Here is a 22225-nt window from a genome sequence, read left to right as displayed (position 1 = left end):
GAGTGAGTCACACACAGAGGGAGGGACTGATGGGTTTCCAAGGTGGTTCTGGGGTGACACAGTACTAAGGTAGTGCACAAAGCAGTGGTCCACATAGAGGTTGCCCCTGATTCTAGGGTGCCCTTATAAACCCCACCCTTAGATCCTAACCACATGACCTGCCTATGCGACGATACAGTCTTAGAGGTCATTCAGGGATCCCCTGGGACCCCTCTTCTGCGTGCCTCACCATCATGTACTGCTACCCTTTGTCAGCAAGCACTTCAGAATTTGCAGGGTAGTGACAGCTGTCAATGGCCCTGTAGAAAAGCAGGCCGCTCCTGGTAAACATCTCGGCCCCACTCAATGATGACCGTAATGAGAGAGAGGAGAAAACAGAGGCCTCCAGAGCACTCCCAGCACTCACCACAGCTGCTAGGTTACGGTGGGTGCTCAGTGCACCCTTGGGCCTCCCTGTGGTCCCGCTGGTGTAGAAGATCATAGCACCCCGGTCACGCCACTCCCGCTCTTGAACCGGGTGCTCTATGGGCTGCTCTGCTGCTCCATGGTAGATGGCAGGCGTGAGAGGCAGAAGAGGGACTCCCAGCCTCTGGGCCAGGGGACTTAGCCGCTCCAAGTGCTCCTGGCCAACCACGACCACGGAGCTCTGGGAATCCTGGATGAAATACTCTAGCTGGGCCTCAGGGTGCTTCCAGTAGAGTGGGACGGCGACACCACCGCTCATCCAGGAGGCCCACTGTGCTACAACATAGGAGACGTCATTGGAACACAGGAAGGAGACCCTCTCTTCCTGGAGGTCTCCAACCTTACAACCACGAAGCCTGCAGATCTCCTGGGCCAGACAAAGGCTGCGGTCATAAAGCTCCCTGTAGGTGTGACGGCCATGTTTGTCAATAAGGGCAAGCCTGTCCCCAAAGGCCAAGGCACGGATGAACACTGGGGCGATCCCATCTGTGCGAGCCTCTGGGGCCGTATGCAGGAGGCTATGTCCTCTGAGTCTTCTGGGAAACAGCTGACTGGAGGCCAAGGACCAGGTGAGACGCCTGAAGGGTAGTGTCAAGTGGGGTGGCATCACACCAACAAATCACTGGCTGGGCTGGGGAGGACAAGAGTGCAGTGTGTGAGTGTTTGCCTGGCCCACCCAAGCCTTGTCCACAACACGTTTTAAAATACACTCCCCAAACACCCCAAAAAGCTATGCAAACTCCTAACATAGCATCCCCTAAACAGAAAGGCTAACACTCTCAATAGCACATCTTTAGCAAGTGTCTAGTATCAAAGCTTTCTATTTTTTGTTTGTTTTATTTTTATTTTGTTTATTTTTGTTTGGTTTTTTGAGAAAGGGTTTCGCTTGTAGTCCTGGCTGTCCTGGACTCACTTTGTAGACCAGGCTGGCTTTGAACTCACACACAGCCCCTGACTCTGCCTCCCAACTGCTGGGATTAAAGGCGTGCGCCACCATGCCCAGCTTATTTAGATTCTTTAAAGATTTCAAAAACACGCAAAAAAATCCCAAATAATTTTAAGTTAGGAAAATCAAATAAAGTATACTTAAGGTAAATCTTGAATAACAGATTTTGGACTTCTGAGCCTTGTCACTAGTCAGTAGAATCAGGCATTGCAGGAACTCTAAAGTCACCCTTGCTGCTCTCGGGACCCACGTGAGACACAGCCAGCTCAGGGAGGACACAGAGCTGCTTCCATCCAGTGTATCCCAAAGGGTAGGTATTCAAGAACTGCAGCCCAGCAGGCCTTAAGGAAGGGAAGGCCACAGGGCTGGCAGCATCAGGCTGTTCCCTTCCCCCTATAGGTTGAACGAGAACTCTTTAAGGGAGGGAGGGCACTGCTCAGCTGCATGGGGATGCTCCACCATGCATCACCTCTGGGGACTCTGCAGTCCATTCCAGAGCTACACAGAGGGGACATCACACTTGCGCAGTGACTCTGCATAGGCACCTAGCAGGTCCAGAGCCCACTCGATGTTCTGGATCTGTTTCCCAAAGCTTGCTAGCAACATCCCTTCCTCTGATTTTTGTTTGTTTGTTTTTGTTTTTTTTACCTCAAACTCAGAGATCCACCTGCCTCTGCCTTCCCGAGCACTGGGATTACAGTTGTGAGCCACCGCACCAGCTTTTCCCCTGGTTTTATACCCTCATGTCACAGCGGCGTGCCTGGCCAGGAGAAGACAGTCATCTGGCCTCTGCCACACTTATCCTGCAATCATTTGTGGCTTTCATTAAAGCAGCCTCCCCAACCACAGGTGTGAGCCAAGAGGCCACACTTGCTTTGGCAGCACCGCTGAGCTGGGGGGAGTGGCCAGTGCAGAGGTTATGGTAGGCTGAAGGTATTGCACCCTGCTCTTACAGAGACACTAATAGCGAGATGTGAGACATCACAATAGAAGCCAATAAAGATGCCTGTTGATGGGAGCCTTGCCACCATCCCAGGCCATGAGTCTAAAATTCCTGGACAGACACAACAGCTGGCATCCTCTGGGGTGAAAGCGGGGAGCCTTGCTCTATCTTAGAAGGCCCAAGAGGACAAAGACAAGAACGGCCATACCCTGCCTCATCTCCCTTGAGTTCCCTCTACATCTCTGAGCATTACCACATGTAATATTCCCTCTGTGAGGCCTGTTTCCATTAGCATGTTCTCTCTGACACATACCAGCTTTTCTCTTTCATAAGCTTGCCAGGGCCAAGCTAACACACCATTATCTGCTATAGGTACTAAAAGCAGCTTTAAGACAGAGTCTCAGTGCGTACCCTTGGCTGTCCTGGAACTCTCTCTGTAGACCAGGCTGGCCTTGAATTCAGAGCTCTGCCTGCCTCCGATCTGATCCATTTGCCTCCACTTCCCAAGTGCTGGAATTACAAGCATGCGTCACCACCACACCAGGACTGCTTTGTTCTCTTAGATACAAACTATTTGCAATACTTAATTATCTAACAAAACAAATACTGTATGAAGCTGAGTGTGGTGGCACATGCCTTTAATCTCAGCACTCAGGGAGGCAGAGGCAGGTGGATTGCTGTAAATTCAAGGCCAGGCTGGTTTACAAAGCATCCAGGATAGCCAAGGCTGCACAGAGAAACCCTGTCTTGAAAACCCAAAAAGATAACAACAACAACAACAGCAAACAAACAAACAAACAAAAACCAAGAACAAAGAAACAAATACTACATCAGTAAATGCTCCTAGAACTAAATTTTGTTCTGTGCTGAAGATCTGTGGGCATGGCTTTGTTTGCCTGCCTCCTTGTTGGGGCTGGTTTATTTCTCCTCTACCTAGGTGCTCCGGCCAAGACAGCAGGAAAATTCCACCTCGCTTCGCTGTGCAGAAGTTTAGCTCATGGCTGCTTGCAGACTCTATGCACACTGGCTCTTCACATGTCAGCTGTCAAACACTCTGGCTCCTGGAGACCACATAGGGTCTAGATGAGGCAGTGAGGGTCCCACAACTGCTCTCAGCTCTGCTCCACAGGGCTCAGGGCTCCTGGTCTGCCCACACCCTGAATTTCTATTTCTATAAAGAAACTGACACATGCAAAGAAAGAGCAGTGCTAGGCAAGAGAAGCCAGGAGCCTGAGAGGCACGTGGGCTTCCAGAAGTCGGGAGGCATAAAGTAAGTCAGGTGCTTTCATCTCATTCCACTAAATTCCTCTCTATTTTAAGTCCGAGGTGCCAAAAGCAAGAGAAACTCAAAGACATGCTGTGTGGTATTCCTGAGTTATAGACATGTGACCAGATAGATTCCCGTGGGTTAGAGCGTAAGATGTCTCAAGACTGTTCCAGAGAAGAGTGGATGAATAGGCAGACAAGACGTCTGACATCCACAAGGGAACAGCAAACTCACAACAGAAGGCCTGCTGTGAGAGACCCCAGGGAGGTAAGGGCAAACTGAATCCTGTATGGACAGCTGTACTCGCGCTGGCGTGGCACTGTTGGGCCACCTTCAATTCTTGTAAGTTCTACCATCTCCCCTCTGAGACACTGCCTTGCTCTCCCATATATGGAAATGGGACCAGTCTAGGCCTCCAAAGCCTCTTTGGTCTCCCGCCTGCCCCAAGCACTTAAACCTATGTTAGTGCTGAGCTAACTTCCAGCTCATCCAACCAGAGCCAAAACTACATGTTAAAATAGCATTCACAAATTAAAAAAAAAAAAAAAAGATACTGAAACCTATATCCACTCTAGATAATCAGCTACCATTTAAAGAAGACATCCGGGAGCTGGGGGTGTACTGGTAAGCATCTGCCTAGTATGCAGAAAGCCCTTGTTTGCCATCACCACCTAAAATGAGCATAGTGGAGGCAGGGGGACCAGAAGTGCAAGGTGACTCTTGGCTAAACAGTAAGTTTAAGGCCAGCTTGGATATATGAGACCCTGCCCCTAAGTTTAAAAGATAAAGCCATCTAGAAAGGTATGTTTACACCCATCTCAAGTCCAAGGTCGGCAGGGACACCTGTGTCACAGTAATCACGTAGGCTCTGAGAACACTTAAGAGCGTTCACGTTTTCAAAGTGACACTCTCGCGGGACAGCCCTCAGCTTACCTGGGCTGCTACAGAAGCACCTGGAGCCTCCCACAGGTCTTAGCGGTTGGCCACAAACAAATCCCCTCCCAGGGTGAGAATCAACATACTTTTAGAGAAATTCCAGGACCCGCTACCTGGTCCAGCAGCCCTTCCTTGCAAGCACACTAGGTCCTCCCGCACCGCTATAGTCGGCTTTCAGCACCTATCTGCCCTTCGGAAGCAGGCCAGTGGCAACCTGCATCCCACACGGTGTTCGGCGCAAACAAATCGAAGGGAGGGGCTTCATGGGACTTCAGCGCCAGGAGAAATGCATGAGTTTAGCTTAGAGCAAAAGTTTCTCGCGCCCGATGACAGACGCCCAACGGTTCCCACACCCCGCTGACAAGCTCCAGCTCACCTCGACACCCCCCTTTCTTGCTCTCCGCTACGCGCTCGCCTGGGGTCAGACGGGGGTCACCGGGGGCGGGGCACGGGAGTGAGAGGTCCGCCAGGTGTGCGAATTGGGCCCGGAATGAGTCCTACATCTAAAAATGTCCGCAGGTGAAAAGTGTCCGTCGATCTAATCTGTCCCCGGAGTGCACAGCCTGGATAATGGGTTCCGGAGTAGAGAGTTCCTGCTTAGTCACATACCATGCCTGGTCTCCTATGTCCTGAGCAGGACTGCCAGAGAGTAGCCTTTAGGTACTTGACAGCTGTTGCCAGACCTCTGGATCCATTATCCTGATAGAACAAGTACTGTGGGTTGCTTGTATTGGGTCTGCTTTAATAACTTTTGTTGTTGTTGTTGAGACGGTCTCCTGTAGCCCAAGCTGGCTTTGAACTCACACTGTAGCCAAGGGCTCTATCTATTGAGGGATAACTATGACAAGCTTGCCTCAGTACTCTGGGGCTCCCAGGCCTGCAGCGTGGGAGTCTCTGTGTCAAACACACCAGGCCATTGTGTGAGAATCCCTTTTCACAGGAACTGTGACAGGATCTTTTCTTGTTTTGTTTTTGTTTGTTTGTTTGTTTTGCTGTTGTGTTTTGAGGAAAGGTCTCACTCTGTAGCATAGACAGGCATTAAACTCCTGGTGATCCTGTTGCTCAGCCTCTCGGGTATAGGGATTACAGGTCTGTGTCACCATAGCCAGCTTCTAAACACTTTCTGTACAGTAAAGAGAAACCTTGACAGCTAGGCATTGAGGTTTATTTGTGTCTAGCAGCAAAGCTAGAGACGCCTCCACTACCTGCAGCAGTCGGAGAAGCATCACAGACCTCCATGTCAGTAACACAGGAATTCTTGACTTTGGGTTCAACATGAGTCAGTATAAAGCAACGGTGGAGTTATTAAGACATAATTTTATAGTTTTAAGCATAGACACTAAGAAGGACTGACTGGTGGGAGAACTGAGATTGGCAAAGGCTGGTGTACACCCTACTATAGGTGTGGATTTCTGAGGAGAGCACCCCAGTGTCTTTACAATAGCCATATACACAAGTCAGGGGGTGGGGCTTCTGAAATTATACTGTTTCTAACAAACTTTTTGTTTCCTTTTCTTTTCCCTCTTTGGTGAGATCACAGAGAGGAAGAGACAGAGCCTCAGCCTCAATCATAATGTCTAACAGTGGGATTTGCCCCGCAGGCCCCAGGACTTCCAAAGTGTAGGCTTAGACATGACCCCTGGGCCTGGGAATCACCAAGGATCTGCATTGGGTTGGGAGCTGTTGTTAGCATAAGACCCTGGGTTTGGTACCCAGCCTAAGGCAGCCGTGGTGTGGTGAGAGCCTGTCATCACAGCATTGCCCGTGTGGAAGCAGAAGGATTAGCAGCTCAAGGTTGTCTGGCTACATAGAGAGTTTGAAGCCATCTTGGGCTACACTCTAGATTGTCTCAAAAAACAAAACAAGCTGGGTGTCGTGGCACTCTCCTTTAATCCCAGCACTCGGGAGGCAGAGGCAGGTGGATCTTTGTGAGTTCGAGGCCAGCCTGGTCTACAAAGCAAGTCCTGGACAGCCAAGGCTACACAGAGAAACCCTGCCTCAAAAAAAAAAAAAACCACCAAACCCACAAAAGAGACAGAAGGGCTGGAGGGATGGCTCCACAGTTAAGAACATGTATTCCTCTTCCTCTCCCAGAGGATCTGGGTTTGAGTCCAAGCACTCCTATGAAGCAGTTCACAACTGCCTGTAACTCTAGTTCTATGGGGGAAATCCTGTTTCTGTGGACACACACACACACACACACACACACACACACACACATACATACACACTTAAATAAAAGCAACAGGGGGCCCCACTGTTTGTATGAATAGGATTGTGGCATTGGCAAGGATGGTGGTGGTAGGGTGTCTCCGTGGTCACTCTGCAGGGGAAGCCCGATGGGGTCCAGTCTCACCCATCCCCTGAGCTTCTGCCTGGCATTTCAGTGACCATAGCACAAGTTGTCAGCAATGACCAGACATTTGAGGTTGGCCAATAGCCACTAACACAAGAGATGTGGGCTAACACAGGCAGCAAAAAGCAAAACAAAATAAACAAAAAACAAAACTACAACAACAACAAAAAAGAATGCAGAGAGTAGGGATGGCCACATGAGGACAAGGCCAAAGCAACTCCTGTTGCTGACCCCAGCTGAGAAAGCCCCCAAGACCAAGATGCTCCAACAGAGAGTTTCCTGAAGACCTGAGGGCTAGGAAGAGCAGTGGCCAGGCAGAATCCTCCATGGGAGAGCTGGAAACAAGTGGGTATCAGGACAAAAGGCTGAGACAGAAAGAAGAGGGAAAAGATTGAGTGGGTCTTCCGGGAAGTCCAGCAGGCAGGATTTGAGGTTTCAGGAAGGGAAAGTGGAAGAGACAGAACAAAGGAACTTACTGGAGAAATTCGAGAGTCCCAGCAGAGACAAGGCCTGGCATAGCGGATTAAGTGGCTCCATCAACTTAGCAAGCAGAGGTGGGAAATGTTGCCCCCCTCAAAGGGAGGCTGAGAGCGTGGGGGGCCAGAACACTTACCAGTGCTGAGGAGTGTGAACTACCATCACTTGTCATCTTCATCTCTGCCTCCCCACAGTGGTCCATGGCAGGTGCCTCTCAACAGATGTGGGATAAATGAAAGTAGGCAGACAGCAGCACCTGCAGCCATGGGCAGGAAGCCAGTTCCCATCTGCCCTCTGAGGGGCAGGTGGCTGAGGCGCCCCACGTGACAGGTTCAGCTCGACTCAAGATGCAGCCTCTATTTCCACCTTGGGTTCAGGTGGTCGAGACGACCCAGTACAGTCTACATCTCGCCTCTCATACCAGACCCAAGGCATCAGACCTTTCCCTGCCCCACCACGTGCCTCTGTAGTCCAGACATACACCTGCCCTTCCCAGAAAAAAAACCAAAAACCCTCCTAGCTGAGGCGTCCTGGAAAGAGACTCAGCCCCTCCCCACTAGTTCTTTGCACCTTTATCTTAATGAACATAAGCTGCTGGGGGCGCCTGGGTCACACCTTCTCACTTGATTGAAGCATAACACAGATCTGGCTGGCAGGAGTTTGTGCACGAGGGGAACTTCCGCAAGCTGTGAACACATTGCCTTCTGCAGGCAGCTCTGTGAGCCCCTGCTGCCTTTTCTGGGGGGAGACCACACCGGTGTCCTGGTGAAGCCCAGCCCTGGGGGCGCTGAGGACACCTTGCACCTGGTGACTACGAGATCGCGACAGTTTCTGACCTGCCACTGGCTTTCTGTGCCCAGGCTGGTCCAGCCTACATGGAGCAGGGCTATTCTGAATCTATAGCTAGAGATCTGTAACACTGACAGAGTGGTTATGTGCACTTCCAGGGGGGTTAACGGAAGGCACCCCAGACTTCTTGTTCCCTCGATTGATCCTGCGCCTCGGGAAACAAGCATCCAGGGAGTGAAGACTCAGGAAGAGACTATGGAGGGTCTGCCTGGAGAAAAGAGAGACTTCTGCACACAGTCTCATGAAGAGCCACTGGCCAGCAAATCCCAGAGTACCTGTGGGACCTGAAGGACGCCTACAACCTTGAGGGAGGCCTGACCAGCACCTTTCAGTGTTATTTTGGATTCCTGATGCTCATAATTGTGTAGGATAACCTCTGATATTTTCACCCATGAAATTTTTATGAGACACCTGGTCTCGTATATTCCAGGCTGGCCTCAAACTCATTATGTAGCTGAAGATAAGGATGACCCGCCAACCCCTGCTCCTTCTGCCTCTGCTGTTCAACATCTGAGATTTCTTTCATGTGCCACCACACCCAGTTTATGGGGGTGCTGGGGATTGAACCCAGGCCTTCATGCATGCTGGGTAAGAACTTTACCAGCTGAGCCATATCCCTAATCCTGTAAGCCATGAGGTTCTGAGGTGATGTGAACACAGCACCAGAGGGGTAATGCGTGACCATCGGTGAAGAGCTGTGTGTGCTGGCAGGTGAACCTCTCAGCTCCTCAGCTATAGGAGAGAAAGCCATGCTCTAAAAGTCAAATAAGGAATCCCGTGCTGGACACAGTACCAGTAGAACTGGAGACACTGAACACGGTGTCACAAATCATCTGTATGACTTTCTGTCACAGAGCAGTAAGGGCTCAGATGATCTGGGTCAGGAAAGGTTGTATGTGAAAAGTGATGGTTGCATTGATTCCCCAGAGGCCAGCAGTGCAGGGACATGGCAAGGACAAGGTCAGAGGCCAAATGGCATGGAAACCAAGGTGCTCAGCTGAGGCTGCCTGGAGGGTGCTCAGGAAGGGAGGCTGTGAGTTTGTGGAGGTCAGAGGAGAGTTCTAGAATTTAAAGAGACTAGTAATTAACTGGGGGTGGGGTGGGGATCAGGTCTGCCTGAGAGCTCAGAGTCACTGTGAGGCTTTAGCTGGTGGCTTAGCCACAAGGCAGTACTGTATCACTCATTCTCCTTGTGGTCAGATGGCTATGGTCTACTGCTACTTTTCAGCATCATCAGGACATCCTGCTATGAGTGGCTGGTCTAGGACGAGATCAGTATCTAAAACCTACAGTTTCTACCAAAGCACGAGGCTGAGGATTTTAGTGTAGGGCTCCTAAAACTCTGTCAGTGCACTATGGAATAGAAATGTCTATTGGGCTTGTCTGTGGCTCCTGGCCCATAGCCACCTCTTCAATAGGTCATAGAAAAGATTAGAATTAAAGGGTAGATATCTCTTCCCCAAGCATTCACTGGCACTCAGATCTCCAAGGAGCATCTGGTTAGATAAGCCTGGCTGAGCATCCCCACCTGGCCACAGGTATTAGGTCACCCCCTCTGCCCTGTCACACCTCCACACATGGCCCTGCTTCCGCCATGCTCAGACTGTGAGGTCTGCACAAAAGCAGACATCGTGGAGGTTGGCCTACCCAAACTGCAGGGACAGACGCTCCCGCACTGGGGACACTGCCAGCCCTTTCCCCATTTCCCTTGTCTGGCTGGCCTCTTATCCTGATTACTCCATTTTAAATAAACCAGCAGGCGTTTCCTTGAGTTCTGTGCCCTGCGTAGCAAACTGACTGAACCACTCAGAACCTGGATTTAAAGCCTCTCAGAAGTACACACCATGCCCAGTGCTCACTCCGACCATGTCCACTCTTGGTCCACAGTTCTCCCACACAGCTGCTCTGTCTAGACCCACGCCTAACCCACAGAGGCCCTCTGTCTGTGTCCACAACTCCTCTTCACAGACCGTATGCCCAAGTCCGTAGCTTCTCGACGTGGCCTCTCTGCCCATGTAGGTGAGACTCGCGTACAGCCTCCCTGTCCATGCCTACATTTCATCTACACGTCTCCTCTGTCCACATTGTTTCTGCTTCCTCTACACAGCCCTGTTGTCAGGGCTTGGAGAAAGTTCTGGCCATGTCCTCGGTGTCCCAGGATCCCAGAGAGGGCCTGACTCTACATACAGAACACACAGCACGTGGCGTTTGGTGAGAGCACATGGCAGGCCTCTTCTGAGGTGTGAGCAAACAAAGCTGGCCCACAGGGCCCACAGGGTGCTGTGTGGGACTGACTTGGGACTGGAGACCCTGGCATGGACGTCTTGAGACCCCAATCCTGCCAGAACTCCTTCTCCCATGGAGTCACGGATGCCAAACCTCACAGGGCAAAAAATGTCCAAGTGCCACACATGTGGTTTCCCACAGCTGACACCAGCTTGGCGTGGGCACTCCTGGGGACTAGCTCCTTACACATGGCTCAGCAGCACAGCTGCCAGCTTCACAAAGCAGCTGCGAGAGGCGCCCCAGCCTGCCCCTCGAGGTGCCAGTTGGGAGACAGCCGACTCTCTTCCGCAGACTACCTGTGGCTGGGGATATATTTCCTGGCGACTGAAAATTTGATTTGTCTCCAGATCCTCCACCCGCTTCCCACCTGTCATTTCTCCTGCCTCGCTCCTCCTCTCCCTCCTCTGCCTTCAATCAGCAGCCACGGGCCCTCCAATCTCATCACAGCCCATGTGCCTCTCAGCACTGGTGCCAGGCGGCAGGCACCACCTACGCTGTCTGAGCAGTCTTCCTGTCACTTGTGCCAAATTGGGGCAGATGTAGAACTGTCAGTGCCATGGGCTGAGGTCCAGGGGTCCTTCAGCTCCAGCATTGACCTCCAGAGAGAGAGGAGCACCTATCTGAGGGCCCCCCAAACTGAGAGAACCCCGAAGTGAAGGCCAGGCTTTGTGCTGCCACTGGGGCACAAAAGGGAGCTTTAGAATATAGTACAGCTCAGCACGAACTGAGGGAAATGGATGTGAATGGGGGGAGGTGTTTGGGGGGGAATCCACTGAGGCTAAGGCCTGAGTAGGAGCTCCAAGCAGATCGTATGTGTGAATTCAATCAACCCCTGGGCCTGAGAAAGAAGCTGAAAAGTTTGCAGTTATCAAATCTCCCAGGTGTATTTCTATGTGAACCTACTCTTTCTAGCATCTAGAGCACCCCGGACTCTGCAGAGGTAGGGGTGTGGCCTAACTTTGGAGAGCATCTGGCCTGACCTGGGTTGCACGTGATGGCATAAGGTGATGGTGTCCCTTCGCTTTCCTCTCCACGGCTGTGTGGGAAGGAGGGACGGATGAGATTTAGATGGAGTGAAAAGGGATTGAGGAGGGAGACAGGACCCTGTCAAGGGGGTTAGGTCCTTGCAGCCTTCTCTTCCGGGAAGACTCTCAGGGTATTCATCCAGTCAGCAGGGTCTGGCACTCACTCCTGGAGGAGACCAGCTCTTGACAGTGGCCTGATAGATTCAGGTCCCCAAGGCTGACACCCACGTAAGGCCACTGGGTTGCTTCAGTAGGAAGAAGCCCAGGACTGCAGGAGTGGGGCAAAGCAAAGCCTTGAAAAGAAGAAATAACAAGTGTTAAAAAATAAAATAAAATGCTAAAGCCGGGCGTGGTGGCGCACGCCTTTAATCCCAGCACTCGGGAGGCAGAGGCAGGCAGATTGCTGTGAGTTCGAGGCCAGCCTGGTCTACAATGTGAGTCCAGGACAGCCAAGGCTATACAGAGAAACCCTGTCTCAAAAACTCAAAAACTCAAAAAATAAAATAAAATAAAATGCTGCTAGGAGAAGGAGCATTTGGGTTCTTTCAGACCTGCAGCTCACACACGTGTGCAACTTGGGCCACTATTACTGTGGGTGACCAGGAGGTCCCAGGAGGTTAGGTTAGTTCAGGGACCTTCAGGAGGGACCAAGCCTTTGATCTGCTAAGGCCTAAGGGCCTGATGATGGTCCCTTAGTGCTGGGCCCAAGGCGTCTCTGGAAATGCTGGGGTTGGTCTTGATTGTCAGTGTGGTGAGATTTAATCACTGTGAAAATATGTCTCTGGGAACATCTGTGAGGAACTGTCAATTAGGGGAGATATACCTTAAATATGGGCAGAGTTGCTCAAAAGCTGGAGTCCTGGAGTACAAGGGGGTAAGTAAGCTGAGCACCAGCACTCCCCTCCCTCTGTGTTCTGACTAGGGACACCACATCCTGCCGCTACCACTTCCTTCCCCACCACGAGGGGCTGTGCCCTGGGACTGTGCGCCAAAAATAAGCTCTTCCTAGGTTGCCTTTTGTCAAGGTCTTTTGTCATATCAACAAGACGAGTAAGTAATTCACAGTCCAAGGACACAGCCTCAGGCATGGTGGGTGCTGTCCGCAGGGGCTCTAGCTGGGCTTGCAAAGGCTACAGTCTCCTAGGAGTCCTCGTCCCAATCTCCAGATGACCCCCGAAATGTAAGGTGACACAGCGATGAGGAGTTACCAGGCCTTCACCTTTAACCTGCCAACCCTGCCCAGTCACTTTCAGGGCCGCCTGTGAGCATCTTGCCTGAGGTCTGGGGTTGATGCAGGTTCTACTATCCAGCAGGACAAGCATAGGCCAGCTGCTGTCACCATCAAGGCCATCATGGTAGGGTGGCATCATACAAAGACAATCTTGATGGTAAGTCGTTCATTTGTCAGGACAGCGATGCAAAGGGAAAGGTAATTTGCAGCCAAAAAAACAGTAGGCACAGACGAACTGCTGAAGGTCCCTCTTTCTTAAGAGCCTTGGCTAACTCATTACCACAGCTGCCTCCTAGGATGTGGAGTATCAGAGTGCATCATGGGACAGGACACCATGCCTGAGGTAAGCAGTATCTTTATAAGAGATTTGAAAGTGTTCAAGCAAATGAGCTTCTGATCTGCCACACTCCCTGTGGTGTGTGTGTGTGTGGGGGGGTAGTCTGAAGGAAAGCAGACAGCGCTTCAAGGTCAATCCGAGCGACGAACCACTGCAGAGACCAGCCACTGCTGTGTGCACCCACGCGCCATCTCTGACATCTACGTTTCTCAGTGGCACCTGCCTCCAGACCAGCACGACCAGGGTGGCTTTGGCAGCATCGCTGTGCTTGCCTCTCACAGTGAGCTATCAGGAGAGACTCCTGGAGCTCAGCATGTGACAGGGTCTGGGCGTGGGTCAGCGGGACATCTGGGCTGAGAGCAGAGCCTTCAGAACGGCCTCATTTGCTGTTCTGAGTCCTGGCTTGAGCGTCACGGGCTGCTCTCATTCACTCTCCCATTGCCTGTGCCTCTGACACCATCATCTAGGTCTCCTGGTGTCAGGCTGCCAAGCTTAGCTCACAGGCAACTGGGTAGAACTTCCTGACAGGTCACCTGCATGTGCTCCTGAAAGGACAGTCGTCAATTATCACCTATTAGTGAGATGGTTCACCAGCCTGCTACATATTCAATACTCTCCTGCTGCCTCTGCTGCGGTCTGTGGCCGCAGCCAGATCCGAGCAGGTGTGGGCTGATCTGGGGCTGCCTTGGGATCTTCTGGGCCTGTCCTATTGGGTCACCCTACCTTCTAGAGGAAACCCACTGTTCCTCCCCTTCTTCTCCCACCCAGCCATTCCCAGGAACCTCCTCTGACCCCTGCGCTTCTGACATGGATGCTCCCCAGAGCCTGTCTGCTGTGTGTAGTATGGCATCTGGGTGGAATCACTGTGACAGCTGAGCACCTTGGGCTTGTGGCTCCGGGCATTCCGGGGTGGCCTTGGTGCCAGTCTATCTGTAGTGTAGAAGGCACTGCCCTCGCGTCCCCTCCACCGAGCACCTCTGTGCCTCAGTCTCCCTTATTGCTCATCTCAGGGTCCTTCCTACATAGCGTGGCTTCCAGGACCCAGCTGCCCTCGAACAGGAGCCAGTGTCCATTGGAAGCCCGCACTTGACAGTTCGAGTGGCCTGCCAGAGCTAGCGCCTTGTGCCTTACAAACCTCAAAGCTCAGGCTCTGGGGGACACGGCCTGCGGTGGGGGGAGAAGGGAGGTGATAGGAAGAGGGAAAGCTTGCAAGAGGTATTGTAGGCAAGGAATGACAGCTAAGGTAAGGCCCACACCACCGTGGCACTAACCCCAGATGCAAAGCTGTTAACATCTACCACCTTCCTGCTTGGTGCCAACACAAAGCTGTGGAAGCCACACAGAACTCCGCCCTCCCTTGAACTCTTCCCACCCTGCCTGACATATCGAACCCCCAGCACGACTTAAGGGTGTCCTATTTTGTTTTCTACTGCTGTGATAAACACCATGACCAAAAAGCAACTTAGGGAGGAAAGGGTTGACGTGGCCGACACCTCTACGTCATAGTGCGTCTGAGGGAAGTCAGAGACGGAGCCCAGGGCAGGAGGAACCTGGAAAGTGAGGACCATGCCTGAGTGCTGCTTACTGGCTAACTCAGTCTGCTTTTCTCATACAGCCGGCCCCACCTGACCAAGGACGGCGCCATGATGGGCTGAGCCCTCCGACATCAGTTATTAGTCATGAAAGTGCCCCACGGACACGCCCACAGGCCAATCTGATGGACATCAGTCCATCTCCTGAGTCTTCACTGGCCTCTTTTGCCAAAGCGCCATTGCTAACATCATCATAGCAGGGGCTTTAATTGTGGATTTTGAGGGAATAAAAGCAGTTAGTCCCTTGTACCCTCTAAATAGCCTCAATGTCCTTATAGGGACCCTCATGGTCTCCTTTAGAATCAACCTAGAAGTGGGGGTATGAAAAGGGGGGAACCACAAGGATTTAAAGGCGCCCATTGAAGCTTAGCCTTCACCGGTGGGGGAAGGGCGCTTTCTCTAATACTGAGCACAGGGCTAGAGTCATGGCTGCTCTGGGCAGCACTCTGCAAACAAGAGTCACAGCTGTGGGGCAGCACTGGTTTGTGTTCTCAGTGCGCAGGCTTCCTGCTGCACGCCTGTCAGGCCTCCTGGCCAGTCGGAGCCCTGCCAGGGATGGGAGTACTGCCAGTGGTATTTCTCGCCTTGTGGCCCTGGGGACAAGGGCATATGTGTTTGTGCACAGAAGCATCACATCCACAGTGGTCACCTGGCACGTACCTGCAGCCCCAGGACTTAGGAATTACAGTAGCATCATTAGAATGGCCTGATCAGCTCTGCCCTCAACTTGTTTCAGCTGGGAGCCTCTAGGACACTTTCAAAGCAAAGCAAAACAACAACAAAAATAAATAAGTTAATTAATTAAAACAAAGCACCTAAAAAGTTTCCACCGAAGGAACTCCTCTGAAGCCAGTCCATATTTATCCTCACACCACATATTACCCCATTTGACAGATGTAGAAACTGAGACCTGGAGAGGTCGCCCCCACCGCCCCACCCCCGCCCAGCAATCCAGAGCAGGGCAGGGCAGACCTCTGTACTCGTGTGTCTGTTTAGAACAGGTGTCATGCTCCTTTGCAAATATTTGCTGATGGCGTTGATAACTCAGGGGACCTTGAGCTCCATGTGCACAGGGAAGAGGCCCTGATGGTGTCCTCGGGCAGGCCTGACTCCATCGCATCTGAGTGGCACATCTGGACGTCAGCCATGGAGGTGTTTTATCGAGTCAACATCATGAGTCTGTTTTGCTTTGGTTTTGGTTTTGGTTTTTCGAAACAGGGTTTCTCTGTGTAGCCTTGGCTGTCCTGGACTCACTTTGTAGATCAGGCTGGCCTCAAACTCACACTGATCTGCCTGCCTCTGCCTCTCGAGTGCTGGGATGAAAGGCGTGCACCACTGTGCCCGCCTATGAGTCTGTTTTAAGGACAGGACGCAACCTCTTTCTCTGTTCACTGTTCCGCCTCCTCCACTCTGCTTACCCTTCCTCTTCTGCTCCTGCTGCTGTCTACGCAGGCGCGTCAGGACAGCACCAGGACAGGAGGCAGAGCCAGCCTCCTCCATCTTCCCCTCCTTGACTTGGTGGATCCTAAAAGCATCTCCTGGGTTTCAAATCCTCAATATAACAAGCCCACGCCTGAAGCAGGAGCTCAGGTGGGTGGCTTAGGACACTGCCATAGTCACACTCACTGTCAGGCACAAACCCAAGGGGCTTTCCAGGACGGAGTGTAAGTGGCCAGTGGGAGACGACTGATTCTCAGGCAGGCTTGGTGGGTGGGCCTCTGCTTGGAGACCACTTAACATTCTGTGCAGCCAGGATTTCAGTTTCAGGGAGATCTAGATTCTGGGTCCAGCTGCTCTTGGGAGCCATTTTTTCCTTACGTTGAGATATGGGATTGCAGAGGGCGGGGCAGGGAGTGGGGAGTGGGGAGTGGGGCACGCCTTTAATCCCAGCACTGGGAGGCAGAGGCAGGTGAATTAGTGTGAGCTTGAGGCCAGTCTGGTCTACAAAGTGAGTCCAGGACAGCCAAGGCTACACAGAGAGACCCTGTCTCAAAAAAACAAAAACAAAACAACAACAACAACAAAAAAAAAAAACCCAAAAAACCAAAAGGGGGGAGGGGTATTGGGTTGTTTACATGCTTTTAGCACAAACATTTGCCTTTAATTCGTCCTCCTCAAATGTCTTCCATGGAAATCCAATTTTGGAGTATAACAAACCTATACTCAGAGCCGCTCAAGTTCCTGGGGGCGCCTTAGTGGATTGCTACCCCCTAATGCATGCTGAGAGGGGTCACAGAACCACCACCTCCAAGGAGCCCATTTTGTTAAAAAGGGACACACGTTAGATTCTCCCTGGGTCTAACAGTTCTCTGACTTCGCATGCCCAAAGAGTTGAGGGGCTGAGTGGCCACTCAAGATGCCATGTGCAGGGTCTCAGAATATGACTGACCAGCTTTTCCATGTCCAAATCACGTGACCATTGACAGGTGATCCTAAACCCTAGCGCTCTTGGCCAGTGGCTTCAGGCCAAGGGTCAAATGCCACCTGTCACCCATTCAATATATAAGACTCTATTGGCACACAGCCACAGCTGCCAAAATCCCAGTGGCCACCATGTGTGTGGTGTAGCCCAATGGCTCTGGTGCCAGATCCTGGTGTACTTGGCTGTGGTAGTTTTGATTATTTGGTCCCCAGTGGCTGGAGCTGTTTGGGGAGGCCTAGGAGATGTGCCCTTGATAAAGGAAGTACTTCACTTGGCCGGGAGGTTCTGAGAGCCCAAAGCCATGCCCCACTTCCGGTTCACTGTCCTGCTTGTAGTAAAAGATGTGATCTCTCACCAGGCAGTGGTGGCACACATCTTTAATCCCAGCAGGTGGATCGCTGTGAGTTCGAGGCCAGCCTGGTCTACAAAGCAGAGTCTAGGACAATCAAGTCCACACAGAGAAACCCTATCTCGAAAAAACAAGCAAAACAGCCAGGCATGGTGGTGCATGCCTTTAATCCCAGCACTTGGGAGGCAGAGGCAGGCGGATCGCTGTGAGTTCGAAGCCAGCCTGGCCTACAAAGGGAGTCCAGGACAGCCAAGGCTACACAGAGAAACCCTGTCTCGAAAAAAACAAAACAAAAACAAAACCCGGAAAAAAAAAAGAAAGAAAGGAAGAAAGAAAAGAAAAAGAAAAAAAATCCTGTTCTTGCCACCAAGGTCTGCTGCTTGCTGCCATGTCTCCCCACCATGATGGACCCGTGTCCCTCTGGAACCATTAGCCAAAACAAACCCCTTCTTCTATTTTTTTTTTTTTTTTTTTTTTTTGGTTTTTTGAGACAGCGTTTCTCTGTGTAGCCCTGGCTGTCCTGGACTCGCTTTGTGTGATCCGCCTGCCTCTGCCTCCCGAGTGCTGGGATTAAAGGCGTGCGCCACCACACCCGGCAAACCCCTTCTTCTATAAGGCACTTTTGGTCATGGTGTTTTATCACAGTAATGTGAGAATAGCTAAGACAAGGCTCTTTCATTTTCATCCCTGCAGTCATGGGTAGCGAGTGAAAGGCTGACCGGAGAGAAGGTCCTGGTGCTGTGCACCCTAGAGGAGGGTTGTGTAGGAGTGAGGCCGAAGTGGGCTCTGCAGCAGCTGCCTCGGCGCTGACAGGACCCAGGACCACGCTTCCCTTTCTAACTCTGTAGCTGTTCTTGTCTCTGCTTCTGGCTTCCGAACTGGAGTGGGCTGATCATACTGCAGGCACTTTACGATGCTAAGCAAGTGTTTACTGGGTCCCGAGGACAGGAATATTACCACACTCCCAGCCAGTCACCATGGTGCAGAAGGCCCTGCAGGAGGGTAGCGCCTGTGTGCTGTGCCTGATGCCCCTCTGTTCGGCCATTGCACAGAGCATTGTTTCTTGTTTGTCTCAGTGGGTACAGGTACTTGCCATCAAGTTTGATGACCTGAATTGGCTCCCTAGGACCCACAAAGTAGAAGGAGAGAGCCAATTTCTGCAAACTGTCCTCTGAGTGCCATATGAACACTAGAGCACACACACAACCATTCAAATACAATTTCCTTCAGCTCAAGGGCAGAGAGCTATGTGTACTGCTATAGTGGGCGGGTGTGGGGTCACAAAACAACCAACTTCCAACATGTGTTTTTGGGAGGTTTTTTGTTTGTTTGTTTCTATTTTGGCTTTTCAAGTCAGGGTTTCTCTGTATAGCCTTGGCTGTTCTGGACTCGCTTTATAGACCACACTGGCTTTGAACTCACGTCAATCCACCTGCCTCTGCCTCCCAAGTGCTGGGATTAAAGGATGTGCCACTACACCTGACAGCTTCCAACATGTTTAAGAGGCAGTTTCTCTCTCTTCAGCTAACTCCCAGTATCCATTTCAGATGGAGTCTCAAAAAGACCAACCTCAAGATGGAGGACGGTGTCGTGAAACTCGGGCTGGCATAGGGCCCATTTCAGTCAAGGAGCCCATGAACAGGTCGTACCCTTTGTCCTTTACTCCAGAGTAAGACTTCTTGGGTGCAGTGATGTTTATGTGTCATAAATTTGAGGCCAGCCTGGGTTACATAGCAAGATATTGTCTCAAAAAAAAAAAAAAAAAAAAAAACTCAAAAGTAAAAGCCTCCTTACCTCCCTCAATAATCTTCTGGGTGAACTCAAATACTCCGGCCTGCCACACCCAAAGCAGACTGAACAATTTCACTTCCCGGTCTACCCGGCACCGTGGTGGAACATTCCGACACCCACACACTGAACACTTCTGTTCTGGAACAGCTGTGCCGACCTCTGGGAACCCGTGGCCTCGGAACTGGAAAAAGTCTGGCCTGCAGTGTGGCCCGCCTGGGGCCTGCAGTGTGGCCTGGCCAGGGACAGCACCTCTGCTGTCATGCATCTGACTCCAGCTACAGCCCGGAGGTCTCAACCCTTCAATGGAGGACAAACTGTGGAGCCCCATCACAGGCTCCCTGCCTGCCTATGGGGACTGTGACGTGGTGCCGTAGTAATTCTATCCCAGCCCTAGCTCTGTGACACCCTCATTTGGCACTAGAGGCAGAAGGGGGCATAGACACTTCTGGAAGCAGAGCCAGTGTGGCCCAGCAGACATAGAGCCTCTAACACCTTGTGACCCTGGTTTCCCCTATGCTTGAAGCCGTAGGTGCTTCCAGAAGAGGACCATAAAGGCCACAGGAAAGCTCCTGGGGGCAAGGCTGGGTGCTAGTCAAGGTTGGTGGGGCCTTGCTGGTGGCAGAGTCTGAGGCAGCCCTGGAGAGGTTGTCCCTGAGAAATTGTCACAGTGTTGTGTTTTGCTCGCGGCAGGTTTGTGTAGTTGAGCAAGCTGGAAGGACAGAACTCACTGGGTTTTCTCCACGAGTGTCCACATGGCCTGGCAGCTTGCTCCTGGGAGGAGGAGGCAGCAGCAGCTGGCAGCATGGCTGCCTGCACCCGGAAAGAAACAGGAACCTATAACTGTTCTCGCTGGCCAATGAGGGGACTGAGGTTGAGAGAATACAAGGTGTCCTGAGCAGCTGTGTCAGATAGCCATCCTGGCTAGCAATCTTGAGCCCCAGCGTGCAATGCCCCACTGACTTGCTTGAGGCCAGTGGAGTTGGGAGGTAAGGGGTGGTTGCCTTGTGCATGGCAGAAGTAGAGCAGACAGGCCTGAGCTGTGCAGACAAGGGGAGAGCAGAGTGGCCAAGACTCTGAGGCTTAGCATAGGAGCAAGAGCCAGATCCTAGTCTGCGTCAAGCCCAAGGCCAGCCCTGTGTTCTCTTCCCTCACTGGACCAGTGACTCCTGAGTCAGACCCAGGGCTGATGGATGACCCTATTCCTGTAGACTGGCCCCGGGGCCACCTGGGTCTCTCATACCACATGGCTTTCTGGAGTCCTATGATGTAGGTAGGGTTGGGTGGGCCAAAGGACAGCTTACAGGGAGCTCAGGTCATTGTCTCCAAGCCATGTCTCTGGGTCTCCCTGGGTGTCTTTCCTTGGCCTGGCCTGGCTGGACCACACCTGGGAGCCATGGTCCTGTCTACTTTGGTTTGTCTTTCAGCCACTGCTCTGGTCTTCTATGGGGTTCTATGGTTGCCTCGAATTTCCCAAACGGGGTTCAGGAGTTAACATTCTCTTTTCAAAGAATGACCCCTCTGGTGTGAAAACGGGGGGTGGGAGGGCAGAGGCTCAGAGGCTCCACACAGCCTGCTGCTCATGGTGCAGAAAGAAGAGCTTGAGGCCAGAGCACACCTGCCCCCAGCTATGCATGTGGTCACTAAGCTGCCAGCTTCGGCTGCCTCCAGCCCACTCCCACCTCTGTCTCAGCAGGCATTGGTTGCACTGACCCTTGGTTGGGAGCGTGGTTCTTGGGAAAGGTGAAATATGCCCTCAGAATCCAGGTCACCATCTTCTAAGAAGGGCTCCTCTGAACAGGGGGCTACTTCTGGGAAAGAGGAGAGAAGAGAGAGACACCAGAGCTGGGCTGTACTTGATCCTCTCAATGACTAGAAGGCTGGTCCACAAAGGCAGGAAGGAACATGCCTGGGGCTGCATCACATGAGGGAACTGTGCCTTTAAGGCGGGGGGTCCTGCTCTGTCCAGAGGCTTCTTGGTTAGGAGGATGAATGTGGTTGGGGAAGTCCATGGTTAGGACTGGCTTGAAGCCAGGACGATCACACTCCATTCTTCCTAACACATCTAGCTCGAGGGAAAGGCCAGAGCTGACTTTAGATGTCTTCAGACAAGGTCAGGAATAGCCAGGGGACTCTCCATTTTGATGGGGACATTTGAAACCTAGCATCTTTCACACTTTTTACCATCTGAACAACCTTAGGTGTCCATCTGCAGAAGCCTCCTGGGTACCCCCTCCCTCTAAGCTCATGCCTTCCCTCGGATACAGCGGACCACTCTGCCGCTGATTGGCTCTGTCTGCAGTCCCCAGCACTTCCTGCTTTCCTGCCTTCTGGATCCCTGGGACCACACTGAAGGCCCCTTGAAGAGTCTGCTCCACCCACTGCCATATCTCCCAGCCCTTCACCCATGTGGTTCTGATGATGGGCAGCACCAGCAAGGGGCACCAGCCTGTATCACCACTGTCCATGGGTGGCTCTGTGACTCTGGCCATGAAGCGCCCTGAGAATAACAACCCTTAAAGCCCTGATAGCACTCTCTCCGAGAACAGACCTCAGAAACACACACAATCTCTTTGAGCCGAGGGCACCTGTGTACCAAGGGCCCCTCAAAGGATGCGCTGAATGGTAAAGGTCAAAATCTCGGTCATGGGCCAGGAGAGTTGGGGCTTCTCTAGTGTTCCCGACCCGCGGGTTCAGTTATTCGTGGAGTGACGAGGAGGGTCGCGACCTGTAAATAAAGAATTAGGCAAAAGAAAGGCACGAGCCCAGGAAAACTTTGCTTATCGAGGGCCGTTTATTGTAAGGGGGTATCCAAATTTAAAGTGAGCTTCTGAAAGGGTGGGGGTGGGAAGGAATGCAGTGGAAGGTTACAAAATCTTCTGGGCCAGGCCCAAGGGCAGCAGGTGTGGAGTGGGGCGACTATACAGAAATCTCAATACACTGAATGTTCTCTTTC

At 51.9% G+C, this 22225-nt stretch overlaps 1 protein-coding gene across 1 annotated transcript in view; it reads right to left on the bottom strand.

Moving 5' to 3' along the window:
- Positions 1–2017, bottom strand: part of Acsf3 (acyl-CoA synthetase family member 3) — a 42237-nt gene extending 40220 nt beyond the window's left edge. The window contains exons 1-2 of the mRNA XM_051168870.1: positions 1932–2017; positions 407–1016 (exon numbers count right to left, since the gene is read on the bottom strand). Coding sequence (XP_051024827.1) covers positions 407–1016; positions 1932–2017 — 696 coding nt within the window. The remainder of the gene's footprint in view (positions 1–406; positions 1017–1931) is intronic.
- Positions 2018–22225: the final 20208 nt, after the last annotated feature.

This window comes from Acomys russatus, chromosome 26, assembly GCF_903995435.1.
Source record: "Acomys russatus chromosome 26, mAcoRus1.1, whole genome shotgun sequence".
Classification (NCBI taxonomy): Eukaryota; Metazoa; Chordata; class Mammalia; order Rodentia; family Muridae; genus Acomys; species Acomys russatus.
The sequence above is the reverse complement of the archived record's forward strand: the minus strand, read 5'-3'. Positions and strand labels throughout refer to the sequence as shown.